Source organism: Takifugu flavidus, chromosome 18 (genome assembly GCF_003711565.1).
Source record: "Takifugu flavidus isolate HTHZ2018 chromosome 18, ASM371156v2, whole genome shotgun sequence".
In the NCBI taxonomy this organism is placed as follows: domain Eukaryota; kingdom Metazoa; phylum Chordata; class Actinopteri; order Tetraodontiformes; family Tetraodontidae; genus Takifugu; species Takifugu flavidus.
In genome coordinates this window covers 5,457,389-5,484,756 of record NC_079537.1, presented here as the reverse complement: position 1 = coordinate 5,484,756, position 27,368 = coordinate 5,457,389, and the positions used below count along the sequence as shown (strand labels likewise).

At 45.3% G+C, this 27,368-nt stretch overlaps 3 protein-coding genes across 7 annotated transcripts; 2 read left to right on the top strand and 1 right to left on the bottom strand.

Moving 5' to 3' along the window:
• The first annotated feature begins 737 nt into the window (after window positions 1-737).
• On the top strand, window positions 738-5,109 carry slc2a6 (solute carrier family 2 member 6). Its single transcript, XM_057014001.1, has 8 exons — window positions 738-1,068; window positions 1,748-2,019; window positions 2,506-2,602; window positions 2,719-2,818; window positions 2,993-3,186; window positions 3,310-3,485; window positions 3,596-3,864; window positions 4,000-5,109. Exons 1-8 carry the CDS (start codon window positions 1,015-1,017, stop codon window positions 4,323-4,325), a joined length of 1,488 nt encoding a protein of 495 aa, XP_056869981.1. The 5' UTR covers window positions 738-1,014; the 3' UTR covers window positions 4,326-5,109.
• A 3,281-nt stretch (window positions 5,110-8,390) lies between these two features.
• si:ch211-157c3.4 (Lipopolysaccharide-induced tumor necrosis factor-alpha factor homolog-like) lies at window positions 8,391-11,763 on the top strand. The gene is made up of 5 exons (XM_057014017.1): window positions 8,391-8,635; window positions 10,281-10,330; window positions 10,486-10,566; window positions 10,660-10,855; window positions 10,945-11,763. Exons 2-5 carry the CDS (start codon window positions 10,285-10,287, stop codon window positions 11,060-11,062), a joined length of 441 nt encoding a protein of 146 aa, XP_056869997.1. The 5' UTR covers window positions 8,391-8,635; window positions 10,281-10,284; the 3' UTR covers window positions 11,063-11,763.
• A 789-nt stretch (window positions 11,764-12,552) lies between these two features.
• usp7 (ubiquitin specific peptidase 7 (herpes virus-associated)) lies at window positions 12,553-27,270 on the bottom strand. Of its 5 annotated transcripts, none has more exons than XM_057013990.1 (31): window positions 26,099-27,270; window positions 23,439-23,543; window positions 23,141-23,339; window positions 22,920-23,058; window positions 22,272-22,360; window positions 22,082-22,190; window positions 21,841-21,971; window positions 21,442-21,496; window positions 21,267-21,347; window positions 20,985-21,075; window positions 20,829-20,911; window positions 20,631-20,740; window positions 20,159-20,336; window positions 19,823-19,967; window positions 19,600-19,730; window positions 19,326-19,460; window positions 18,453-18,542; window positions 18,150-18,255; window positions 17,950-18,042; window positions 17,795-17,862; window positions 17,437-17,537; window positions 17,016-17,169; window positions 16,845-16,912; window positions 16,255-16,363; window positions 16,047-16,124; window positions 15,872-15,972; window positions 15,374-15,473; window positions 15,073-15,192; window positions 14,824-14,895; window positions 14,635-14,725; window positions 12,553-14,473 (listed from the first exon to the last, which is right to left on the bottom strand). In XM_057013990.1, the coding sequence occupies exons 1-31, from the start codon at window positions 26,184-26,186 to the stop codon at window positions 14,367-14,369; spliced, it is 3,327 nt and encodes a 1,108-aa protein (XP_056869970.1). In that variant the 5' UTR covers window positions 26,187-27,270; the 3' UTR covers window positions 12,553-14,366. The 5 variants fall into 5 exon arrangements, with proteins under 5 accessions (XP_056869970.1, XP_056869972.1, XP_056869968.1 ...); XM_057013992.1 differs by having other exon boundaries at window positions 18,453-18,554; window positions 20,180-20,336; XM_057013988.1 differs by having other exon boundaries at window positions 18,453-18,554; window positions 26,099-27,269.
• Between the last annotated feature and the right edge of the window lie 98 nt (window positions 27,271-27,368).

Here is a 27,368-nt window from a genome sequence, read left to right as displayed (position 1 = left end):
CTCAAGTAACATTTAGAAAACAATGTAAATAAATCATTTCCATCTCTTTAAAACTAATTAATTCAATGAGCACATTGGGGATTAACATAGTAAAACAACTGATTATATTTGGAGGGGTTTTGTTGAAGAAAAAATCAGATATAAAGTAATGGAAATAACAGAAGTGATTATGAAACATTCACTTCTCATATTCCAGGAAACTTTAAACCAGGAAACTTTGTTCCACCCATGGAACCCAGGCAACATCTAGCCTCCCATCTACCAATGTGTTCCTGGCCAAGCTTGGCCCCTCCAGGAATTGCATCAATAAATAAATCAGATGCAATAAATGCTAAGAAGCAAGATATGCTTACAAACTCTTTATATAGGTACGTGTTTATGTGTGTACTTGTGTATTTAGCCTAAGTCTGGAAAGACAGCATTTTGCAACAATCTGAAGTTCCTATTCTGGTATTTGTGGCAACATCTCAACTTTGGGTTTTCCAGAGCAGAACAGCAACTAGGATTCAACTGAGCCAGCCTCTAATACAATGATACAACACAACAGAGAGCATCATGAAAATTTATAACTGTCAAAGCCTTACAGTTCTGGTAAAAGATTCTCTTCTTCCTTTTTTCTTCTTTTGATTTTAGTGTGCCAATCCAGGAATTGTGTTGCTTAAAAACATGAAGTAGCAGGGACTTTCTTGTTTCACCCTTTCATTTTAAAGTGGACAGGAAGTGAGTGTCATTTGGCTATTTTGGTCATTTGTGTCTGTTGTAAGTCAACCTCCTGGTCTTACAGCCAATTTTTTCTTTCCAGCTAGAATAAAGGAGAGGTATGCATGAGCTGAAAGGGCTTTTTACAGTTTCACTGTAAAGTCTTTACATTTACTCAAATGTAATTTGCTTTTTTTCCTGTGCTGGAAGCAGAACAGGCTCTTGAGGGTGTCACTGCTCTTTGGGGGTTTTAAAATATTTTTGTCTTTGAATAAAATAAGAAAATTAAGGTGATTTTACAAAGCAGCTGCAGACATGAATGAAGAGACGGCCCTGCTGAACAGAAGGACTGCACCACCGGAATCAAAGGTTGGAAGCGTCTCATTTATTTTGACGGACTGATATTAATAACTATTCATTCACTTTCACAGTAAGCTTCTCCTTTCTGCTCCATTTTAACACTAGAAGTTTGGTGTGCAGAATACAGCATGTGCAGTCTTTTTTAAAATAAATTGCAGTCATGTTTTAGGCTTAAAGCCTTTTGTTTGGTGTCCAGATAGCGGGTGGGACAGGAAGGAAAGGGCAGGTCTGTATAGTCCACAGACATGCTGTTATCGACCACCTGTACCTTTTAAAGTATCATTTAAACCACTAATTGTAATTTCATTGTAGTGTATTAATGACACAGGGCAATATCTCAAGAAACAATAATTTAGACACCGCAGCTTTTGTATTGAATACAAAGTCTAAACACCGATACACGTTGACTGGGATACATTGTTGTGTATGTGTGAATGTGCCGCTTTTTTTTTTTTACTTAAAAAACCCTTAACTTATTAATCTCCCAGTAATTACTGGTTTAAACATGTTTTATAATAGGGTCTCAACTTTTATGTGCTCCACCACAAAACTGGATATTACAGTGCCATAATGGTGGTTTATTATCCACATAGTTTACAGATGTCTTCAATATTCTGTAAATAAACTGTCGACACAGAAAAGACCTGTTTTCACATACTCATCCTCTTTAAAAACAAATATATTGCAGATTAACAACTCCAGACTGTACCTAGCTGTCTTCTCAGCCGTGCTGGGGAACTTCAACTTCGGCTACTCCATGGTCTTTTCCTCCCCCGTCATACCCCAACTCAAGAGCCCTGATGCAGACCCCCGGTTCAGGCTGGATGCCAACGATGCTGCGTGGTTCGGCTCCATCTACACGCTGGGGGCGGCGGTGGGAGGCCTGGGAGCCATGTTGCTCAATGACAAGATCGGGCGGAAGCTCAGCATCATGCTGTCGGCGGTGCCGTCCACCATTGGGTGGGTCCTGCACCAAGAGAAGATGTTTTTAATTAAGCAATTTTACATTAACACCCATTTATGAAATGGAAAACAAATGCAACATACCCAGAGCTGGAAGAGAGAGTGGTGTGTCAATCAAATTCAAGTGTACTTGTTTGCACAGTTGTGAGCAGAGGTACTAAAAATACCTTGCTGTCAGAGTTTTGGGGTATTTTTCTTTGAGGTTTTCTTCTCAGGTTTCCTCCAACAGACTTACAACTTGATTAGAGAGTCTAAATTGCCTCGAAGTGTGAGTGCATGAGTGAATGGTGTGTGTGTTTGTGTGTGTGTGTGTGTGTGTGTGTGGTGTGTGTGTGTGTGTGTCTCGTGATGGACCTGTGAGGACTGTGGGGGTAATCTAGCAGACCACAATTAGAATAAATAAGAAAATGCATAGTCATGAGATTTGTCAGCACATAATATTGATGTTTTAAAGTCAAATTCACATCTGCAAATGTGTCTTAGATACATGCTGCTCGGGGGGGCTGTGAACCTCTGGATGCTCCTCCTGGGCCGTTTCCTCACCGGTGTTGCCGGGGGTATGACAGCCGCATCGATCCCCGTACGTTACAATGGTCACATTATAAATACAAAGAAATATAAGTGTGTGTAATATTCTTTTAGACTGAATTCTTTCTAACGTCATGTTTTTGTGTCTCTCGTGTTTTTACATCTCAGGTTTACATCTCAGAGATTTCCCATAAGTCAGTGAGAGGGGCGCTGGGCTCCTGCCCTCAGATCACTGCTGTGTTTGGGTCACTGTCCCTCTACGCCCTGAGTAGGAACCTCACAAAATATATTAGCATAGTTTTCATTTCCTGAAATCATGGGGGCAGTTCAGGGTCAGGCACGGCCAAAACGGAGAAGTAAACTCAGTACTATGCTTTGCATTCTGCCTGTATGTGAACATTTAAAAGGGTTTTACTTGACAAGGAGTGTGTATGATTATTAGGTCTGGTGCTACCGTGGCGGTGGTTGGCAGTGGTTGGCGGGGGGCCAGCCCTGGTGATGATTGTGCTTCTGGTGTTCATGCCCCGCTCCCCCAGAAGGCTCCTCTCTCTCGGCCAGGAGGATAAGGCTAAAAAGGCCCTCCGCTGGCTGAGGGGAGAACACTACGACACACACAGTGAAGTCCTCGCCATACAGGTAGAGACGACAGAAGTGCTGAAACTTGTTCAGGGCCGCACACGATACTGTACCCTTCTGTAGACTGATAACCAAAACAAAGTAAATATTTTAGCAAGATTAACAAGGTGTTTCCCTCTACAGAATAGCATTGACACACAGGACAAAGTCACATTGTCCCAGCTGGCCACACCCAGATTTTACCGACCAATCCTGATCTCAGTGGTGATGCGCTTCCTTCAGCAGATGACGGGCATCACACCTATTCTGGTCTATCTGGAATCCATCTTTTCTCATAGCAGTTTTGCCCTGCAGCCTAGGTTGGGCCTCTGTAGTTGTCCTATAGTCATAAATATATGTCAGCATATAAATATTCTAATGATATCCATTTTGTGCCATTAATGCTGCCCTGCTGTGCCTTTGGGTGCAGGTACGATGCTGCTCTCGTGGGTGTGGTCCGTCTAATCTCGGTTGCCATAGCAGCCGCCTTAATGGACAAGGCAGGGCGGAAGGCCCTGCTTTACACCTCAAGCATGCTGATGTTCCTGTCCACCCTGACTCTGACAATCGTCTCCCTCAAAGCATCCTGTCCTCCAGGTCCGACACCACCTAATGTCACTCTTGGTTTGGAACAGGGTTCCTATGGTAACCCTGGAGCAAGTGTGATCCCTCTTATCAGCACAATGGTGTTTATATTTGGTGAGTATTTACAGTGTATCATCCATGTTTGGAGGCTCCATCTGTGTTTAGTTTGGAGTAAATTGAGAGACCTGTCACATTGTGACATGACCGAAACTTGTTTGCTCGGACTTGACATTGACGGCTGTCTCCCAGGATACGCCATGGGATGGGGCCCGATCACATGGCTGCTGATGTCAGAGGTGCTGCCGCTGGTTGCCAGGGGCGTTGCCTCTGGTCTGTGCGTAGCTGTCAGCTGGTTGACAGCCTTCCTGCTCACGTACGTCTTCACCCTCCTGGTGGACTGGTACGGCCTGTACGTGCCCTACCTGTGGTTTATGATCGTGTGCGTGCTCTGTCTGCTCTTCAACGCCCTGTGCATCCCAGAGACTCGTGGTCGCTCGCTGGAGGAGATTGAGAACTATTTTAGGACAGGGAGAACATTCACCATCATTCGACGTTCGACTGTGCGGTCAAGTTGAAGCCCATAACAAGGAGCTATTCCAGCAATAAAGCGTTGAAGGAAATTGATTTACAGTGGTTCCTTTAGGCAGAGATCATGTAAAAAACCAATCTATAAATAACCAGTGAAAATACAGAAAACTATTAACAATAATGATAATAATTAACATGTGCAATAGGATAGTGTGTGTGTGTGTGTGTGTGTGTGTGTGTGTGTGTGTGTGTGGTGTGTGTGTGTGTGTGTGAGACAAGTATGTGTGTGTGTGTGTGGTGTGTGTGTGTGTGTGTGTGTGTGTGTGTGAGTAGAGGCTGAGGAATTCCAACATTCCAAACATTTGCACTGTCTTTGAAATATATTAAAATGTGTCAGGTGTGGTGCTGCATATTTCTCTGCCTGTAAAAAGTTGAGTGCAGAGTTGATTTGTGGGGAGCCCCAGGGCTCAGTTCTTGCACCACTCCAATTTTTTCACTTCGCTGTGCCTCTGCAGGAGTTCATCTGCAGGTTGTCTGTCTTATGTAAACAAGAATATCCTAATTTGATTTAATCCTATTTAATACAAATGTATGATCCTTTAATTCAGATTCAAAATACACTTTGGTTTAATTCATTGATATAACAGTGTAAGTTTAATCACATGTGCCTGGTCCTAAGACAAGCGGAGGGTCGCATGGTCCACCCTGAAGATGGAAGGAAACCGTTTTCATAGACCACTTTTTATAAAATATCCATTTGAGTGATTTTTTTAAAAAAATGAAAAAGAAGAGTGAAAAGTAATTTTATTAATACATAATCTACTTTTACTAGCTCCGTTTTTGTGGTATTTTTATTTTTATTTTGTTGTCTTCTCTCTCCTCTTATTTTATCAGTTTGGTTTTCTCAGTTTTTACAGTGCAGTTAAATGTTACAATGACTGATTTCATCAAACGTAAGATTCTCCAATATTATTAATCACTTTGGGTCACAACCCTCATAAATTAAGAAGTGAATAAAGCTGCACACACAGTGGCTCAGCTGGCCGGGTCACATGCCACAGTCTGTGTCATGAGCCTGACTCACAATGATCCACATTACAGCCTCATTATCAGCCCTGCTCTCCGTTCACTGGACACAACCGCTCTTTACTTTGCTCCATCACTGTAATCAGTCGGTAAATTAAGAAATTAATTACATGAAACACATATGAATCGTGTTTAAAGAATTGGTGTGTGTGTGTGTGTGTGTGTGTGTGTGTGTGTGTGTGAGAGAGAGAGAGAGAGCGGAAGACCACACCTTCCTAACACAGCATGTTTATTGATTAGAGACAAAGAAACGCTTTAGTACTGTCACGTATGTCTGTAAGAGCACAGCTAATCTGTAAAGTCTAAAATGCTGTAGAAGCATGTGGTGCACACACAAACAAATTAAAAGATCTTGTTATTCTCAAGGGAATTTTGATCTAAACTGACAAACGCTCATAATGTTCAACTATCTATTATATAGAGGAGGTGAATGATAGATCTTCACAGGTGTTTATCTGGACAAATGAATGGGAACATCATGTTATCGATGTTTTCTACATTTGTCTTTAACGTTCTGTAGCATGCACAGTTGTTAAGTGAAGGTTTAACCTGTAAGAACATGCAGTGACACCAGTGTCCCAAACAAACTGATGCAGCTTTCTTAGACGGCAACTTATTAAACAAATACACTAAACAGCCTTGTTTGGTGATCACATGACAGTCATGTGACTAGACAGGAAGTGACTCTTCCATAATGGTATTAGCTGTATCCACCTGTATACAGGGCCTCTGTAGTTGTCCTATAGTCATAAATATACGTCATCATATAAATATTCTAATGATGTCCATTTTGTGCCATCAATGCTGCCCTGCTGTGCCTTTGGGTGCAGGTACGATGCTGCTCTCGTGGGTGTGGTCCGTCTAATCTCGGTTGCCATAGCAGCCACCTTAATGGACAACCTGTATACAAGTGGATACAGGTGTACACCTGCATTGGAAGGAAGGAAGGATCTCATTTTTCAAAATATTTTTTTAACCCTCACAGCACACTGACACACACACAGATAGATAGATAGATAGATAGATAGATAGATAGATAGATAGATAGATAGATAGATAGATAGATAATTAATATATTATTAATAAAATATATATATAATTAAAATATACACATAAGACATAAGATATCATATTAAGAAACATGCCAATTTTATATACGCACCTCCTGTTATAAAGAAAAGAACATTCGTATTAATCTTTTTTATTTTTATTTATCTATATACCCACAGAAACACTCTGGGACTCTCATTTCAGTCTCCAGGCAGCTTTGGGATACCTCAGGGCTCAAACCTGGGACGAGTTTTAGTCACAGTACAGAACCAGTTAGGTTAGAATGATCACTCTCTTACTTTACCCGGAGCATTCAAATTCAAATGCGAATGAAATGGAGAGTTTTAATTCATGTCAGGCACTGCTGCTAACACCTTCAGTGTTAGTTAAGCGAGAATTTTTTTTTATTGTGCACAGACAACCACTTTCCTGTTGTTTTAAGAATATTTTGATTTTATCTTTATATGGATCATTCTTAATTATTCATATGCACACATGCATACATACATGTACATGGGTCAGCTCAATGAGCACACTGTCGAAGTATCACAAATTACATTTAAAAATGTATTTTAGATTTAGAGATACACTGATCCTTAATTAATCCATGCCGTGTAATCTCTGAAACATGTTTCAAATGTTTAAAAAATAACACAAATAACTCACTCCTTAGTCTTTTAAGGAATGCGAAGGGATCGGTCTATTCTATGGAATGCTGCTGATCAAGCTCATTGAAACACATATACAGACAGACAGACAGACACACAGACACACATGTACACACCACCATGCAACAGGCAGGCACATGTCAACTGGTAATCATCATGAAAGCAGGCAACACCCTGCCACACCTGATTAATCAGGGAGATTTGGGATGAATGAAACATAACAGTACATAACAGGCACATTAATTCTAAAAATAGAATTTTTTTAAACTCATCTTGAACGCTAGAACTATTTCAGATAATCCCGGTCTTATCAGCAAAGTCACCGATTCGTGTTTCTGCATGTGTTAACAATGGCGTGTCCGTCATCACATGTGTGAGAAGCGCTAACAGGCAGCAGGAGCCCTCTGCGATGCAGTGACCAACTGTGGAAAAATGTGACTGAACTGGCCTGATCCCAGTTCACAGAAATAGATCTTCCAAACTCCCCAGTCATCATTCGGGCCAAGTAATAAAAAAAACATTTTTTTTAAAACCTGGTACATCTGGTTACCTCTCTTGAACATTGTGTTGCTATGCTAAGTGCAGATGGTTAAAACAAAACCACAGTTTCGTTGTTATGGGATGTCCCCATAACGTGACCTTCCTTAAACTCCACTGGTTTGAGCACGATAACTGCTACTGAGCTATATCTTTTGACACATTCGGATAAAAATTTCCTTCATTCTCTCTGAGAGGCGATGCTAGTTTAGCTGCCGTATGTAGCTGATGATCAAAGATGTCGGTGGTATAAAGCTGCTACAGAAACAGTGTTAAATGTGATCTGTATCCTCAAAAAGACACTTTAATACAAGTTCGATGATATTGATGTAATTCAAAAAGGCTTTTACCAAATTCCCTAAGAAGGACAGAGATTTGTTGAATTGTGTTTTTCCAGATGGGACCCGAACTAAATGACATTGGCTCTTGGTTGTGACCTGGACTTGCATCAGTTTAATACCGACGTAATTTGGACATAAATGACCAATTTAAACTGGAAACAGGTTCAAAGTTTGTTTCTTATCTTGGGATTCAGATTTGGATTGTTTTTCAAACTTGTGCCGGCATTTCCTTATGATCTCTGCTGGACCGAGCGGAGTTTTCGTGGAACCTGATTGCGTAATCTCCGCTGGGCTGGGTTACATGTCGCAAAAGTTCCCTGCCTGAATTGGTCCAACAGTTTGGAATGTGAATCCAGACTAGAAGGAAACCGGTTAGAGTTTCACATGACACAGTCAAAACTCACTCCTTTATTAAGTCCTCCAAACAAAGATAAAGGAATAAATGAAGGACCAGTTAGTTGTTTGGGTGTTGTAAGAACACACTGTGATTCACACTTGCTGCATATTCATGGGTTTTGGGACTGGGACTGGGACTGGGGTTGGGCTTTGGGCGTGCCGGGTTAGCAGCTTGTACAGGTACAGGTGACACAGGCAGACCAGTGGATATACAACGCCTGGACTCTACATCACACACACATACACACATCTCAGCCTTAACGGCAACACCTGACAAAGGTAAGTTTGTCACAAATCAATGCTGGATTGTATCATGCAGAAAACTTTACACACTTTCCTGGACAGGCCGTGTTGGATCATATATTTTAGAATCAGAGCTTTCTGGACCCATTTTTCTTTATTTGTGGGGTTTGTGTTCGAGTTTCTGGAAGGACTGAGCTTATTTTGCTGATTTTGGCACACTGGCGTGAAGTGATTTCCAAGCCTTGATTGCACGTTTCCAGTAAAATAATTGGATTATAATGATTCTCTGGTTAATAACGTTGTATATCTGGATAGCTGTGACACACCTGAACTCAAAGCTGCTGTTCTGGACTTGGTTATTGATCACTGTGACATTTATTGGGGTAGAAATGGGTTGACACAAAATCACTGCGGTGCAGAACAGAGAGAGCACGTTTGGGTTTTCTCTTGTGTTTTGAGGTCTTCATTAGGTGGGTTATTAACTGGTGACGGTTGGCACAGTTGTCATGCACACATGCAGGTTTGAATGGAACAGATCCCACATGGGTGTGCAGCGCAGCCTCACCCAAGACTCACAGGGGTGGTAGTGGCACCCTGAGACATGTTTTCCCATGTGTCTGGGCATTTGCCGAGCGGCTTCCGACTTTCCGACTTCTGCTCCCAGGCATCAGTGAAACTTCCCAGACTCTTGGTGCGAGTCAGGAGTTTAAGGGCGCTGCATCTGCTGCTTCCCGCTGCTTCAACCTGCACCGATTTGTAGGATACGAGATTAATAAAAATTGTTTTGGGGGTAAAAGCCAAAATTCAACCTGTGCCCATCCAGGCAGAAGCTGAACCAGTTGGTCCACATCTGTCACATTACTACTGTAGCTCCTCATAAAAAAGCTGGCTGTACCAGAGGAGCTGGAAGCTGACCGAAGCAGAATGACACCTCTGGCTGCAGTGTCGCATAGTGCATTTGTCAGACCTCTTTGTTTATTTTAATCGTTTATTTTATTATTATTATTATTATTATTATTATTATTATTATTATTATTATTTGAATAGTCGTGGGTCAGATTTAATGTTTAGTCGCAGGTTATTCTGTAGGAACACTCCCTCAGTCTGTGACATGTAGCTCGGTCACATTCTTGCCACGACACAAGGGTGTGTGTGAGCACACGAAGGAATACTAAGTGATGGCTTTTACTGTTTCCTGTAGGATAAAATGAGTATTTCTGCCTGTTGAGTTATCTGTGCTGAAGGTTCAGAGGGACTGCAGCAGCAGGACCTCAGGGGGACAGCAAAGGCATCGATATATTTCATAACGAAACATTTTGTGGATGCTTCCACAGACTATGAATTCTAAAAACGAAGGGAATACCTATAAATTTTCGACATCAATGACAATTTCATGAGAAGACGGCGTCACAAAAAAACCCAAAGCTGGGTTTTCCTCTGTTTTTTTCTGCAGCTTTCAGCAAACACAGCTTCTCATTATACCACTCAAACCTCTGAGGTGCTGGAATTCAGCATTTGTAACTCCATCTTTGGCGCCATCTGTCGGTTTAAAGCAGTATTGCTTGTTTGCGGGTGTGGCAGCGTTACAAATACCTTTAAGTCAGGTGCCATTGTATTTTGTCTTCAGTGTTTCAGTGAAATTCTCCTGTATTCAAGTTTTGTTTTTTTTACTTATTTGCAGCACAATGAGTGGCAGTGATCAACCACAGCTCCCCCCATACGTCATACCGGGTAATCCTACTGGTCTTTTCCTGTTTTTATATTGAGAAGATAATGCAAAACAGGATAAACGAGTTCTATTATTTCAGGGAAATTTAGTAGAACGTGTATTTCCTACAATTCCGATTATTTCATGAAATATCTGTAAATGTCTGTCTTTGCTCCAGTTGATGGTCAGGCAGATGATGTGAAGATTTACCATCTCCACACCCCGTTCAACCCTCTGGACAGCATTGACGAGCATCAAGGTAAACCCACCCCCAAGAACGCAAAATACACCTTCTTTGGCTGCATCCTTGAAGCATTCCCTTGAAGCGCCCCCCGACATTTGACCTCTGCAGGACAAAAAGGAGGGAACGTCAGTCTAGGCCTTGAGCCCACGGATGGGAAACGGAAGTATGTCAGCTACGACACGGCGCTGGGGAGAAACCCCGGCACGACGACGTGCACCAGCTGCCAGCAGCAGGTCACGACCAACGTCACTTACAAAGCCGGGACGTACGCGTGGCTCATGTGCTTGCTCTTCATCTGCTGCGGGTGGGTGCACGGCTCAGGCCGCTTTGATCGTGCGCTTTCATGTCACGTGTCTGAGCGGCGCGTTTCAAACGTCATGTGCTTTGCCGCAGGTTGGTGCTGTGCTGCTGCCTGATCCCCTTCTTCATGAACAACTTCAAGGATGCGCACCACACCTGCCCCCGCTGCAACAGGGTGCTCCACGTCGAGAAGAAACAGTGCTGCAAATGATGAGAGGGGTGGCGGGGGCGGGGGCGGGGGCGGGGGGGGGCGGGGGGAGGCCCAGAGCGGAGCCACGGAAACACGGGATCAACCTCGTTGGAATGGTGCACGTTTCTGTGGATCACAACTCAAACTTGGCAGGAGCGAACAGACTGGGAGTGATTGCGCAGCCGCAGCCATAGATACCCGCTGCGGCGTGCGTGGAGTCAACAAGCTCCGTGCACTTTTTTTTTTTTTTTTTTTTTTTTTTTAGACATCTGTCATGTTACAGCAAATTTAAAACTCTTGCACATATTCTTTTTTAAAAATGAAGGCATGTACATAAACCTTAGCACCATGATTCATAATAGAGAGTCCCCATAAGCTTGTTAGATTCTTACACGAGGGGAGGAACAAACTTATGATATTAAATCATGTTTCTGTTATCGTCAAATATTAAATGAATTCGTGACAGTTTGAATCAGACATTTGTTCTGCATCCGTTTCTGTCATGAACTAACACAGATTAAGCTATAACGTTTATCCTCCCCCCCATGTTAAATCAAATATTTTGCTATTTTATGAAACTTTAATATGTGAAAGCAGAACAAAATCAGTGTAATTAACAATGGTTTCCTGATGTCACTCTTTCACCTAAATGAATATGCTTGCACCTATTTTCTAACATTATTTACATATATTAAAAAATAAACTTTATGAGTATTATCACACCCTGCTCCTGACATAATCTACACTTGTTAACGTGATTACATGGTTGATTTGCTGAAATCAAGTCACAATCAGACCACTTGTCAATCAGCTGCTCAAAACAGTATTTATTTATTTCTTTTACAAATGCCAGGTGGGATTTCAGGTGTCTTTTACTGAGAAGCTGTGATTGGTGGAACCTTCATCCATCTTCACCTCTGGAGCTCAGCCAGATGGACCCCTGGGTTGTTGGTCACTTTCCCAAGACCCCCCCCCCCCCCCCCCAGCTCAAACTGACATCCCAGGGAAGAGCCGTGCTTCTCCCGTTCCAGGAGAAGCCATATCGCAGCAGATAGACCTTTTCATCCTTCCCCACATCTGGAGATGGTCTCCATGCTCTGCAGGCAGCTCTTTTATCCTCAGTTTGGTTTTTAATCCAAAATGCAGTCAGACTTTTTTTTTTTTTAAACAGATGCAGCTGAATTTACCAGACAGCCTTCAATCAAGGTGTAGAAACAGCTCAAAGATGAGGAGAAAGGAAAGCCCTCCAGAGATAAAGGTCAAATCTGAAAACTTAACTTTCCCAATGCAGAACTTTGCAAAAGAAACTTGCAGATTCCAAATATTCAGTTTTCTCATTGAATAAAAGGTGGAAAAGTGACTAAGAGCATAAAATGTAAAAGCAGATCCATATTGCCTGAATGGACAAAAAGGTCCTAACAAGCCACTATTTGACTTCCAGGATGGTTTGAAATGCTGACATGGTCTAGTTTCTTATTTTGGTGGTGAACCTGTACGGACGAGCAGCAGTGTTCTTTTTATAGAAAATTTTATTCAACATACATTTTCCAGCAAAAAGGCAATATACAGGAATAGTTGTCATACACTGCTGCTACACTGAGGATCTGAAAGTGGAAAAGATCAAATTAAGGTGTGATTCTGCAGGTCTTTGTTGTACTGCACCTTCTTTTTTTTTGGAAACAAGACAAAACCCAAAATGCAGTTAGTTCTGAAAAGAAAAACAAAACAAAAAATACCCCAAACGGAACTTGAGAAAACTGATCGGTACATCAGGAACGCAAAGTAAATCCTACACACAAGAAATATGGACACCTGGCTCCTTCTGTACCCAACAACAAAGGCATGAGCGTCTCTTAAATTTTACACCACCATAACTTTAAATATACAATTTTTAAATGTCTTTACAGAGCCGGCTATGCATTACAGGGGAGCATTCCATCTGTGCTTAAAACAAAACCCAAAAAAGAGAAGAGGCGGGGAAGGGGGGGGGGGTCAAAAGTCATAGGGTTTAGGTGTTTTTCTTACAATGCTGGTTATTTGTCTTTACACAATCCTCAAACCTGCAGAGCGCCTGCAGCTCCCACCGAGCACAGCGCAGACGCTGCGCCCACTCCGCCTGGGGGGGGGGGGGGGGGGCTTTCAGAGGCGGTGAAGCTCGGGTGTGTGTGTTCAGAGGATTGACCGACAGGGACGTGGAAAACCTCTGGAGGAAGGAGGCAAAGCCAGCAGGGTTGCTTCTGTCTTTTTTTTTTTTTTTTTGATTTATGTCTGTGCATGTTTCTCTTGAAAGTCGTCAAAATCAAAAGCACAACTAAAAACGTACATCTGCCAGTCCTGAGCAAACTCTGACATTAAGTGCCAACGTGCAAGATGAAATACAGACGGAATTCCTCCTCGTTTTCCCCCCGTTTATTTTTAAACAGATGCTGTGGGTTCTTATTTTATTATACAAGTTCTGCAGAAAGACACGAAAAAAAAGGGGAGAAAAAAAAAAAAAACCAACAAACTTTCCTCCGAACAAACTAAGTGAGAAAACTGTGTAAACCTGGAAATACTTGCTCTGTTGCAATAAAGGATGGGAGCAGAAAATATAAAACACCACATCTTAGCAACTAGACAGCTTGTTACGGAGGCCAGTTCGCAGCTGAAAAATACTAACTGTCAGCCCCCCCCAGCAAAAAAACATCCTTCCATCAAAACCCCCACAAAGCAGCATGGTAACCTGTTTAAACAACTATTTAAAAACAACCCGGAGAAAAAAATCAGATGGGAAAAGCTGGTGAGTTGGGTGGGTGGGTGGGGTGGGGATAAGTACATACACATATAATATACACACTTATGTATGTATATATTATATATATTCACTTCCCCTCCTCTCTGCCTATTTAATGTCTAGTTTTAAAATCCATGTTAATTTCTCCCACTTGCAGACTGACGGCAAAATCAGGCAGTCAACAGGTCGGAAGCCAGGAGAAAAAAACAAAAACAATCTAAATAAATTGCCTCAAATACAGAGACAATTAAAGAAAAGTGGTTTGTGCAGTTTCTATTGTGGTCAAATGATAATCCATCAGCTGCAGCAAAATCCATACGGTTGGAGACGTAGTGCCGGTGTGGAGCTGTAGGTGTCCAGGCAGGTCGTTAAGAGTGATGAACACACACATACAAAGCAAGCACGCAAGCACGCACGCACGCACGCACGCACGCACGCCCACGCCCCGCTCACACACGGTTGGTTACAGTCCTTGTTATGAGTGTTAAAGTAGGTAACGGAGGAAGGCGGAGCAGGATGAGGATGAGGAGGGGAGAGGAAGGGCGGGTTGCTTTAGTTGTGAATCTTGATTGCTTTCTCCAGGTAGGTGTAGCGACCTCTCTTTGGAGCTTTGTTGAAATGATCCAACCCTAACCACGGGCGGGGGTGGGGCATGTTACCTGGAGGGACACGGGTACAAACGGTCAGTCGAGCAGTGGCAGAGGCGCCCTTTACCGTTTGATTCTACGCCACACGCTCCATAAGTAAAGAGAGACACTTGGCACTCTAAAAAAAATAGTTAAAGAGTGAGTCGGAGGGATTTCTAGAGCAACAGTTGTACCTGGCTGTGGTTCAAAGTCCTTCAGGTTGACCTCGTACTCGTCCTCAGTGATGTACTGGTGCCGTCCCATCATCACAATGGCAAACTTGAACTGAGGAAACACACAGGTTGTTTGACAGTGCGCTGAAAACGACACCACATCGCCCTCGCCACGTTAACCACGACAGTCGTAGCTGGCTCTCACCGTACCTTCTCAAATTCTTTCTCCTGAATTTCCAGCATGTTTTGGATCCTCCTCATCACCTCCCGGAATGACTCGCCCTGTAGGGTGAGAAGGGAGCCGACAACATGAACTTTAACTGAGGGAGCCTCCTGGTTTCACTGCTCATCATTCGAGGGTCACGGAGGTCGAAATGTAAAAACCTGAGCTGCAACTCTGGACCGCTGTCTGAATTAAGCTGTTACACTGAATGAAGCCTTTCACATTCAGACACACACCTGTCTAATCTTGAGCAAAAAGGGGGTCCCAAAGGTTCCGAAGACTTCTTTGTGGAAATGAGCGACGGGGATTAACATTTCACCGTCCTTGTCCAAGTCCACCTGGTCCAAAGGAATCTCCTGAACATGCGGAGAGAAGGGAAGAGTTAATGAAGTCAGACGACGTGCTATTACTGAAATGTGTCTGAAATTGGGTTCGTAAATATATCTTTTGTAATAAAGTACACAACCTTAGAAATCTGAACCAGTCACCTAATTTGAGGAAACGTGACGGAGAAAACCGTCTCTTGTGCTCACTCACCTCTATTCTGAAGGTGCGGCTTGCAGCTGGAGATAAACATTCTAGCAGTTCATCCTCCTGGTGAACCCCTATGATTTTATAGCTTACTATCTCTAACAGCCTACAGGGGGCGACAGAGGAGAGAAGCACAGAGAGAACACACCACAGAGTAAGAATCGACACATGACAACTGCAGATGTTTATGGGAATAAATTAAAACTAACTGGAGAAAACAAATTCTAATACAATTCTGATTTTTCTCTTTAGCTCATTAATATTGTGACTGTTGGGCCGTGATTTAAAACAGAACCCAAAATCTTTTTCCTGGTTAACGTCTATAAAATAATGCTCCAGTACTAGAAGCATCCCAACACTTTCTGCCATGAGTGGTACAGCTAGAAAAATGTATGAGCTATAACTGCATTACTGATCATTATATATTGCATGAGTTCACCAGTTGTAGATACAGGATGCAAACATAAACAAACACACACACACACACTCCGGCAGGGTGTGTACCTGAGCTTCTCAGAGCCTTTTTCAGAGAGCTCCACTGCCTTTTTACATTCTTCCAAAAGGTCCCGGACACAGCCATGCTTGTCAGGATAGAGGGTGATCTCCTGGCACATGTAAACAAGACTCGTGTCATTGAGAGGCTGCAGACATGAAGTGGATCTTTGGATCTCTTTCTTACCTCTTCTCTGAACTGGCTGTTGAGCCATATGGATTTAAAACTCCTCCTGTTCTCAAAGTCTGTTATCTTCATCTTTAACTGTTAGCATAAGAAATTAGTATGTCCAAGTTTAGTTGCTGCTCAAAACAGGAGCGACCCATGTTTTTTGTCATTTTAAAATACGACAACAATTATCAGACTGCTGAAGAAGAGATTTAAACTAGTCTACCTGCTGGTAATACAGTTTCTTGGGCTGCCGCGGTTTGAAGAACTGCAGCAGGTCCCTCAGAGTTCCCTCATAATTGTGTCTGAGAGGATTCCCTGGACCGTCCCTGTACCTGGCCACCAACCACCAGGCAGGGGGGGAGGACAATGAAGGGTCGGAGTGGAAAAGGACACAGGAAGAGACCGAATGGAGAGAGTGAAGAGGGAAAGGGTAGAGGCAGAGGAGGGGAGGTCCAGAGGCAGGCATTAAAGGAAAACAACAAGAAAGGTGGGGGGGGGACAGGTTATGCAACATTTCTATAAACAACCGCAAACAGTTTTGAAAAATAGTTTCACAATGCAAAAATCTGGTATAGATTTGCATTAAACTTTTACTTTTGCAGGTAAACAGATATAAACATAAAAGAATACACTTCATGACTGCATTTGTCCCCTTTAAATACAGTTTTACATTAATTGTGTGTGTAATGTATTCTGCATCCCTGAAAACAGACTTGGATCCTCTCCGATCAGATTAAATTAGCATCCCTGAAAACATTAATGCTACAGTTTTATCATCTGTGTGCCGATGTGTGTATGAGACAAGCCTCCTACCCCTGTGACTTGAAGAACTGCAGTAGCATGGGGTCTGTGTTCAACCTCTGCGCTACCGTCTTGGCCACCTGATGCACAGAGACAATCAAGTTTAGACGTGGATGTACAGATTATGGATTTTCATAACCATGCAGCATTCACAACTCCTTCTGGAGGCTGGACGGTTCATACCTGAAAGTAGTTCATGCGGTTGGACAGCGTCACCACGAACCCGGGGTCATTATGGATGGTCTTGTCACAGAAAATGACATCCACGCGGTGGTAGAGATCCCGGAAATAGTCCTTAGCTGTCGGCAGCTCACTGCTGTCATTCTCTGGGTCATCCCTGAAAATATAGCAAAGATGGGTTCAGACATATCATCTCGATGCTCTACAAAATCAATATGTTCTTGCAGGAAACTGAGGGGATCACAACTATGGAAATAAAATGTCACCAGTCTTTTGTTAATATAACTGTTCTGCTCATTCATCCTTTATGAAATTCTAGCTGTCAACATAATCATGATCAAGATCCAAAAAAGAGCCTTAAAAAAAGACCAGCCACAAGGTCATCATGAGCACGCACGATAGAGAGAGGGGTAATAAATCTTACTTCTGGAAGACAATGATGTCCCCATCCATGAGCTCATCCAGGGCCTTGTCCAGAGAGACATCGTAGTCCTGTATCCGCTCGGTTAGATTAGGTTTTACTTCCTGTAAGACGCGTTGTGGTTAATACAGATGGGATTTTACTGAGACATGTCAGAGCAACAATAATGTCCCAACTGAAGCTAAGTGTGAAGGAAAAGGGAAGCTAAATATTGCAGTTTAAGACTGCCACATGGGAGTGAGAGAGGCAAAGCCTATGTGAGAGACTGAGAAAGGTGCAAAAGAGCGAGCGAGCGGAGAACAAGAGTGAGAGGGGAAAAATAGAAAAGTGTCGAGAAGTGAGAGCTACAGAAATAGATCACCTCATAGAGGATAAGGCTAGTCTCCTGCTGAAACCCTGCTCTCTCACACATGACTGGCAGAAGGTCTCCTAGTTAGGAGGAAATACAGCATCAAATATAATTTTAAGGTTTCATTGGAACATCCCCCCCCCCCTTTCACCACTGCCATCACTTACTTATTTTACAGGATATAGGTGTGTAGATATGTCCACAATAATTTAAGCTTCTTGTTTTGGGATCATACATTTTCAAGAACAACATGACATCATCTGAAATGAGAGACATCGCATCACAAAAACAGAATCACCAGCTCTTTCAACAGATATATTCTGCTTATACATGTTACAAATGATTCAAATCGAGGCCTCATGCTTACGATCTTTATCAAACTTGGGTAATGTGGCCCCACTGGCTGCCAGCTCTGGATCCACAGTCTCCAAAAATATTGTCCAGGGATTCTCGTTGTCGCTCAAGTCGATCATCTGACACAACATTGAAGAAAAACCCCTTAAAGTCACAGCTGTGCAAATCATCGCTAAGCGACCCGATCTTAACGTTTAGTAATGGCCCTATAATTCTGATTCAATGTGTCAACTGCATTTTCGCTGGACTTTCTGATTTGGTTTAAAACTGAAATATAAAAGGCACGAGCGCAGCAGATAAAGTCTGAAACACTTACCGACTTGTTGCAGTCGGCCTCGTAGTCAAGCATGGCGGGCCGCTTGGTTCCGTTGCTCCGGGCTTGCATGGGCCACAGCCTCATCTGATCCTGTGGAAAACCCTGCAGTAAATCATGGACATCACGTTAACTTCTCACTTATTTTAAAAGCCAGTAAAACCAGCAGCATCAGCGTTGAGACCGACAAAACTTGGCGTATTTAACAGCCCAACACAACAACGAAGCAGGAAGCAAAGTTGAAAGAACGAGGAAAAGTCGGCCAACTATTTTGACTATCTAAAGAGGGACAAGAAAGAAGCAAACACAGCAAAACAATGATGACTTTGAAGAGCTTTTAGACTTGGCTGCGTGTTTAAAAAAAGCCTATCGATCCATTAAGTCCAAGTACAAAGAGCGAGCAGAGAGCATGGTGCAGGCACACTTTTGATGCCCTCCATTAGCTTCCACCAGTAGCTGGTTGGTGCTGTCTTGGTTGTGAAGTCAGTCATTAGCTTAGAAGTGTTTGTGCATCATTCAGGATTCAATGTCAATTTTATTTCATATTTTGCCCAGTAATGTGCACGACGCTCACAACTAATGTAACGCACACAATTACCACGAGCTCTATTTAAAGCAACAGCTAACCATTGGACAACATAACAATCACTCTTGCAGGGAAAGGCCAGACTAAAGATTTCACTTTAGATTGACCTCATGCCATGGCCATTTCCAAAACAACGGCAGAAAATTTGGAGGAAGTGAAGTGGCAGGCCGACAGTAATCATAGAGGCAGTCATCATCTTAATGAGCCACAGATCTGATGAGGATGACAGACAGCTGCTCCCACGGCTCTTTGCAACCTACAATAGACTGACGATACAACAGCTCTCTCACCATGGTCTGCGAAAGATTCTGGACAAACTCCTGCAGCGTTGAGCTTTTCAGGACCTTGAAAACCGTGTACTTGACCTTCTCCTCGTCGTACATGTCATTGCCCTGATGACCACAGAACTGATCCTCGGTCACCATCTGCCCAGGACAAAGACAGGTGGGTGATTTTTATCATGTGCAACATGCAGACAGTTTAGGAATGTATATGTCACACAGGTCATGCACGTTTGATCTGAGAACTTCATCGAACCCACACACCAGCGGCCAAATTTCCTACCTGAACCTGCATGTAGAGGTGAGCCTCTTGGCGCTCTTTCCTCTTCTGGGCCTCCACCCTTTTCTCCTCCTGCAGACGCTCCACCAGCTGCTGGGGGATGTCCACGTCAGTCATCGGCAGGAGCACCTCACCTGGGATACAAGTAAAACCAAAAACCCTGTGATTATTTTGTAATCAAGGGAGCAATCCAGAAGATCCGACACACAGATGATGCATCACTCACTCAGCTTGGACTCCCGGATGTAGACCAGCATGTATGCGTTGGTGCAATGGCGCACTGACAGGTCGTCGTCGTGCCCACCATAGTTGTGCTCTATGGCTTCTTCCTTAGTGCACCGCGACACGACATCGTCGTCAAATTTACACCACTGACGAAATAAAAGGGACGAGGAAACGGTGCCAAGAAAGGAGAGAAACAGAGAGGACAGTTTTAGAAGCTTTACAGTGCAGGTTGACAGTTTTTCAGGGTTTCGTACAAGTATTTAAACAATGAGTGACATTTTTAACGCATGCCCATAGAATGTTTGGGTGAAAGTTTAAAATAAAAAGGTTTTCTCACTATTGTTTCCTTGACACTCACTTTGCCGTCTCCTTTTGGATTAAGATAGACGACGTAGTGACCGCCGTGGTTGTCCCCGCTGTGGACCAGCACTGCGTGCAAGATGTAGTTGGCCGGATCCTTTGAGTCTGGCTTCTGGAGGAACTCATCCAAGGGCAGCTGATCTGGAAACTCAAACCTGTCGAGCAGTGGAACGGGTGGGGGAGGCAGGGAAGAGGAGCCAGAGGAGAAAAAAGGTCAGGTTAAGCCAAACACTTGTAGAGGTATTAATACAAATGGTGTAATGTGTGTTAGGGGCTGATGGCAGCTCCACAAGGACGACTCAGAGCCCTCAGAGATGTTGCTGGAGGAAATGAACTATTCCAGATGGCTACATCTCCAAGTGTCACATTATCCTGGCTGATTGTTGAAAACGCCATTACCTCACGACAGCCCCCCCCTAAAATAAGAGTGTGTGTGGCCAGGGGCGTACCTGTCGTTAATCTTGATGTTTTGGTCGGTCTGTGGGTCGTACATGAACCTCATGAGCTGCAGGTGGAGGATCGGAGGGAACGTGAGGAACTTCACACCCTTCTCCGCTTCCTGCAACACAACCAATAAACAGAGTTTCAATGGCCGACTCTAATAAACAGTTTCACACTCATTTTAGAAACGGCGAGTGGAGCCTCACCTGCAGGCCGTGTTCTCCTGCATCGTATTTGTTGTCTCCGTCTAACTGCTCGGTTGCGACGTAATCTTTGAACGACTCAAAGACTGGCGAGAAACGACAGGTACGGTGACCACGTGACAGCAGCAACAAGAACGAGCCGATGAGGCCGCTACTCACTGTTCTTTTTTCCTTTTATGCTTAGCTGGATGTCGTAATAGTCCTCTATCCGCTCTGACCGGTAGTCCACGTGCTTACACTGGATGTAGGACTACAAAAGACACAAGAGTTGGACCGCGAGACGTGACGCGCTCACTTTGAAGTTCTTAATTGCTGCACAGTTGAGGGGAAGCCACTCGTGACACTTGGGCCGCCAAGTCAGTGTCTTGATATCTGCTAATGGCTCCTACTTCAGCGAGAACAGGGCCAAACACAACTGCCATGAAGAGAGAGGCAACATACCACCATCTTCCCTCTGAAGAGCTTGGGGATGGTTCCTTCGACGCAAGTGCCTTTCATTTTGTTCTCTACATTGTCCAGAAGCTGTGGCACACAAACGTGGCTCGTCAGACAAGAATCCTGCACGCATACGCTTAGAAACACCCACATCCTTTACAGCAGGAGTAGGAGAACTCACCACTCTGCACAGCTCCTGAACATCGTGTTGCATGAAGCTGTCTAGTGTTTCCCATCTGAAACACAAGACAAGAGGCTTACACGCAATACTTCCATTAGTATTCTTTTAAAAAGCTGTTAATCATTTAACTTGACATAAAAATGTCTCTAAAAGACATTTAGCTTCTAAAAGAAGCTAAATGATATCATCCAGCATTGATGATTTTCCTTTTAGAAATAGGAATAAAACCTGCTGCTTGTATCTTGCCTGCCTCACGGCTCCTCACAATCGATATTTTAGACGTGTTCAATGCCACAGTTGAGCCCGTTTAATGGGCTCAACTGTGGTTGTGCTCCTAAACTTTGCCTTCAGCGTGGAACACAGGACAGCCGAGTCGGCAACGGCGTTCAAATCTCCTACCCGAAGGACTTGGTGAGCTTCTTGGTACCGACAGGTTTGTCACTGTGTTGCAGTTCGTAGAAAACCCTCTGCAGCGCCAGGGGAACGCTCTTGCTGGAGTCATCGCCCTCTGTGGGCATCATGTAGACCGCCTGGGAAAAGACAGGAGGGTGATCACCATTGTGACGCCCCGTCATCGCCACTAGGACAGCCTTCAGCTTTAGGACGCGCACGTTTGAGGTTAAAGCCAACACCGACGTACCCGCCGTAGCTGGTTGGTGAAGAAGAGCGTCTGTAACAGGCTGTTCATGTAGCACGTAGCTCCCTGGTTCTTCAGCCCAACGTAGCCTGTGTGTTTCTTAGAGTCCCAGCTAATTGGAGACAAAAGAGCTGATGTTAGATTCATAAAGCCAGAAGTCAACTTTAGAGCAGGGAGAATCAGAGCCACGTACGCCACTCCGTGCGGAGCATCTGCCTGGACGTAGACCTCAAAGGTCACTTTGTCGTCGTCGATGAAGCCCCTCTCTGGGTCTGTCACGTCCTGCGAAACACCGCGGTGGACAGACAGCAATTACACACCCTTGTCTAACGCTGGGACATGAAGGAACACATCAACCGGAGGAAACACTTTGCTGCTACGCAGACTCACTTTCCTTTTGCAAGTGGAGAGGTTAAAAAAAAAGCCCCGTCATTGATTTTGGACTATTTTCTTACAAGGAAAAAGAGCAGAAACGATTTCTTGGGTTCAACATGTCGCCATCGCAGAAGGAAGCCAAATAAGGGTGAACCGGGGCGGAGCGCGGCGTGCTGCGGTTTGGTGAGAGACGTACTGCAGCTTCTGTTCACCGTGAGGGAGAAACCTCTTCCCCGTCGATCCATTATCACAGATCAAACACGGAAAAGGTTAGCAAGCGGCTCTCGGGTCTGCACCTGCAACACTGCCGACTAGCAGCTTCTTTCTGCTGAGTCATGGTGAGCCAGAGCCTTAAGGGCCTTCACACCAGCAGCGACGGCGTTAAATACACTCAGACCGGCTGTATCAGAACCAACCAGATGCCCGCTCGGGACTTCCTTTACAATTAAACCGGATCTCCACTTACGCTCCATGACATGAAGTTGGAGAAGCCCCAGTCGTTCTCTTTGTGGAAGAAAAGGTGGCTGATCCTGCGACTGAAGGATTTCTCATCGTCTTTGTAATTGATGATCTTCAACATTGCCTGTGCGTGACACGACCACGATCTGAAGAGAAAACCCAAACTTTAGTGATGGCTTCCCCTCTGAGAAGAGGCGCTAGCGCCGCTTTGCACAGGGAGGCGCGTACGTGGAGTCCGACTCAGCGTTGCACTGGAGGAAGAAGCCCACGCTCTTCTGGTGCGGCCGGTCAGGGTAGAACCGCGGCATCACCATGATCTTCCACGGCAGGTTTCTGACGAAGCACGACGGGCTGAGCACCGACTCGCTCAGGCGGCTGAATCGTTCCACCACGAAGCGGAAGGTCGCCTCGGACCGCCAGCTGGTGTCTGGAAGGCAGAACAGCCAAGGAGAGTTTAGATTGGGAGGAATAAGCCCACGTGGGGAACCCCTCTGACCGCGCTGGTGAAAACAGACGGCGGCCTCACCGTCCTCCATGTCTTCCTCTGTGTTGTGGTGTCCGTCGCCCATGGCCAAGTTACCATTGATCACTGGGTTCGCCGGGATTCTCGGGGGCTCGTCTGTGTCGCCGGCTGGAGGAAGAGGGGACAGCGAAGAAGATGTTAAGGACGACTGAACGATCGGCCCTCTGCCAGGGGGAGAGGCGCCCGATCGTCGCCGACTACAGCTTCAGAACTCAACGTTTGTGTCTTCCCGGAAGTGGAATAAGACACATGCGAGTCGTGGTCACTGGCTGCTAGAATGTCCCTGCAGTTGTTGGGAATGCTGACAATTCTCCCTTCTTTGTCTCACTCTGGTTAAATAAAGACAACGTTGGTGCTCATAAAAAAAGCACTTAATAAATGTAGCCACAATACTGGATTAAGCTACAATTCATTGTTTAAATATCAAGCATGGGGGAGAGATTAGCCAAATAAATAATGACAAGACAGAGTTGAGCAGAATGCGACGTCTCCGACATATTTCCATCCTCCTCCGATCAAACGGGAGCAGCGGTCTCTGGAACGTCACTGACCCAAGTCCTGGAGCAGGCTGACCTAATTTTCCTACGTGGATTACACCTTGCTAATGGAGTCGGCCGCCTCGCCGGACACTTCTTGTCCTGTCCGCTATGTGACACGATATTCTCGGACAGGACGGTGCGTTTACGTTGAGATCTCGTGTTGGACGGCCGTGCGCGCTGCCACCATCATGGTTTAGTCTGGGCGACTCTTAGGGCAGGTCTACCTTTACAGACTTTAACAGACATTCCAGTTTATTAGAACCAATTTAGAGGCAGCAACCTTTGTCCTAGTTGTGTTGCTGTGGCATGATACAATCTGATATGCAGAACATGCTGGATTTAACCGAATGCAATCTCTTAAGATTAAAAAGGAGGCCACTTACTCCTCCCGTGGCAGAGATGTGAGAATAATGAGTAAAAGACACCTGGCTGCCAAAAATGAGCATTGAAAAGTGACATGTGGCTTGTGTTTGCCACCATAAAAACCATGAATAATGTGCAGACCCATAACGTGATGTATGTAATTGCATCAAAGGAGAATAAAAGCAGCGGGGAACGGGGTTATTGTGACCAAAGAAGCGGTGGTGCTGACTCTGACTAACAAAAACACAGATCATTAAAGATGGCGAGCTCCATGCCGTTTGGTCTGTCATACAATGAAGCAGCAAATCCCCGCGCTGCCCCGCTGCAGGCCTGGATTACCGCAGCGGCGACTATCGGTACCGGCCAGTACCGCCGCAAGCCTTGCATAGTGACAAGAGTCAGGAAAAACCACCAACAAGAACGTCGAACCGCGGCTAACAGTGTGCCTTTGGTGCTATATTTCCTATTGTACATGTAGTAGCAACGCCGATTTCCCAAACGGGGACTGACGCATCTGCGTTAGCTAGGTGACTTAGCCTTCTAGCCAATACTAGCCGCAGATCCATCAAGAGGCCGTTATTAGCCGGCTGTTCGGGAGCTAACTTGCTAAAGATAAATAGTCGACCGGAGTGGAAACAATGCAGCGTCCGTTAGCACGGAAAGCCTTAAAACAAACCAACCCTATCTGATGGACATTCAAGGCCTAAATTTCACGCAATGGCAAAAAAACGAACCTTGCAAAATAACTCCCAAGCCACCATTTTGGAACACCACACACCCCCTTCGTGAAAATTAGCCTGTATAGTAGCTAGCATGCTAGCCAGTGAATGAACCTAAGGGGGCCTCCAGCGTCAATATATTAGCATTGTAGCTGCCGCGCTAGCAACGGCCATTGCGTTGCAATTTAACTTCCAACCGCGAGCAGACGTAGTTTTAAAACGTCTTTAAATTTAAGAACATCGCGCGTTAGCTACCGTGCATCGCTTTACATTTTTGCTGGCGAACAAAATGGCTTATTTTTACGCCCGCAACCCACGAAGCTGCTAACATCCTACCTCACAGCCAGGTTAGCGAAACATTGCAAGTACGAGAGTCAAACGAGGTCCATTAAAAGCCTCGAACGTGTGGCGCCGGTTTGTTAGCAAAAAAGAAAAACCAAACCCCAAAAACCCAAATTTTCGCCAGCAATGCGGCGGGAGATAGCTGTCAAGACCCAACCTAGTCAAGCCTCGGCGGCGAGATTAATTAACCCTCGCAGCGGCCCCATGTTAATTGTTGATGAACTGCAAATGTTTGTAAACAGTCGCGTCGTTGGGTTTAAATCTACCAGAATAACGGAAGTTCTCAAAGGTCCTCTTAACCGGAGCACAATAAAGCTGGAGCACATTAAACCTGTCGCAAAGCCCAACAAGCCCAGACCCTCTTAGTTAGAAGCGGGACGAATGAATGATTCGTGCTGATCTCTCGATCCACTGCGAGAGCAGCAATTTTGGGTGATCTGGGATCAATGAGGTGTCGCATAGGCAGCAGGGGGGGATAAATAGCTGCTCCCTTCACTTATAACGCAAAAAAATGGGGTCAGCACAAGACAAATATACTGCAGCGGACGCACGATCAGCAAAAAAAAGGGGTCCGGCTACCCCAGCTAGCTTCTGGCCTTCACTGTTTACTGCATCGCTGAAGAGGTTCCGCACCGATCAAAGTTCACGCAGCCGAGAAATGAGGCTCGTTCGGGCTCGTTGGGACGGTCCCGGGGCTTACCTTCCATCTCCATGTCCTCCGGTTCGCTTAGCTGCTGCTCGCCGGCTTTCTGCTGCTGCTGCTGCGTGTGGTGGTGATGGTGGTTCATGCTGGCAGCTGCTGCGGTCGCGATGCGGGGCTCCCTGATCTCTCTGTTACCCGCGACCTTGTCCAGGGTCGCTTCGACGGGGAACCGGGTTCTGGGCTGCTGCTGAGGCGTGGTAGGACACGGAGGTGGGCTGGACAGGTCGAGCCTGGGCGGCCGGGCCTGCTCTGTTCCGACCTCGGCCTTGTCCGCTATCAGCGCCGGGGAGTGAGGAGGGGAGGCCGGTGGGGGAGCGGGCAGAGAAACGCGGACGTATTTACTCGCTATTCGCCCAATCTCGGCGCCTTTGGTGGGTGCGAGTCGCTGGGGGAGGACGTGGCTGGATGGACGCGGGCTCGGAGGAGGGAGGCCCGCCGGGATAAGCTAAATCACTCTGGGTTTACCCCGAAAAAGTGGGGCAAAAGACGACGCGCAGCACGACCCGCACCGCGAGGAGCGAACAGCCTGTTTTTAGCGGAGCTGCTGAGAAGCTACCTGACACTCGGCAGCCAAACAACGACGGTGGGAAAACAACAACGAGTGCATCTGATACCGACACACATTCAGCAACTTTCCCCGCGATGTCCCCTGTCCGGGCGCTCCTCCGATTGTCCCTCGTCTGGGGGAGAGCGGAGGGAGAAGCTATCCATTCAAAGCAGCTTCCAAACACGGGAACGGCACCACCGCTTTTCGGGGGAGGGGGGGCAGAAGTTCGGGGAGATGCTTCGCCGCGAACCGACACTAACCGAAGGCGGCCCTTAACGCGAAAAACACCCGAAGGCAGCGCGCTGTTGCATTTCAGGTGGGGTCGAGCCTGGCGGAGGATGTGGCCGGTCATACAACGGGGGCCTGGGCCGCGCAGCTCCGGACGCGCTGGTGCGTGTTGAGTCTGAGGGGAAGCTCAAAATGGCGGCCGCGCTCTTCTCTGAAATGTCACATCCGCATGGAGATCCAAACACTGGCGCACCGGCTCGGCTTCACACGCACGCACGGCTCCAGGCGGCCGGGCCCAGGGGGTGCGCGTTGGCGAGCACGGGAATTAAATCAGACCCGTCATTAAAATCGGCTAAAGCCGAGGCGGGATAATGCGGCGGCGTTTGCGCAGGAGGCCCATAAATATTCGAATGGCATTAAACTTGTGAAAGTCGTAACCAGCGGAGCTCTTTTTATTTATTTTATTATTTTTCTAAAGGTAGACAGGTGTTT

Coding starts and splice junctions, on each gene's coding strand:
- si:ch211-157c3.4 (XM_057014017.1), top strand. CDS start 10,285: ATGAGTGGCAGTGATCAACCACAGCTCCCCCCATACGTCATACCGG. Junction 10,331..10,485: donor CCCCCCATACGTCATACCGG/GTAATCCTACTG, acceptor TCTTTGCTCCAG/TTGATGGTCAGGCAGATGAT. Junction 10,567..10,659: donor CAGCATTGACGAGCATCAAG/GTAAACCCACCC, acceptor TGACCTCTGCAG/GACAAAAAGGAGGGAACGTC.
- slc2a6 (XM_057014001.1), top strand. CDS start 1,015: ATGAATGAAGAGACGGCCCTGCTGAACAGAAGGACTGCACCACCGGAA. Junction 2,819..2,992: donor ACTGTCCCTCTACGCCCTGA/GTAGGAACCTCA, acceptor TATGATTATTAG/GTCTGGTGCTACCGTGGCGG. Junction 3,187..3,309: donor GTGAAGTCCTCGCCATACAG/GTAGAGACGACA, acceptor TTCCCTCTACAG/AATAGCATTGACACACAGGA.
- usp7 (XM_057013988.1), bottom strand. CDS start 26,186: ATGAACCACCATCACCACCACACGCAGCAGCAGCAGCAGAAAGCCGGC. Junction 19,968..20,158: donor TGAGTGTCAAGGAAACAATA/GTGAGAAAACCT, acceptor TTATTTCGTCAG/TGGTGTAAATTTGACGACGA. Junction 17,170..17,436: donor GACATCATTGTCTTCCAGAA/GTAAGATTTATT, acceptor CTATATTTTCAG/GGATGACCCAGAGAATGACA.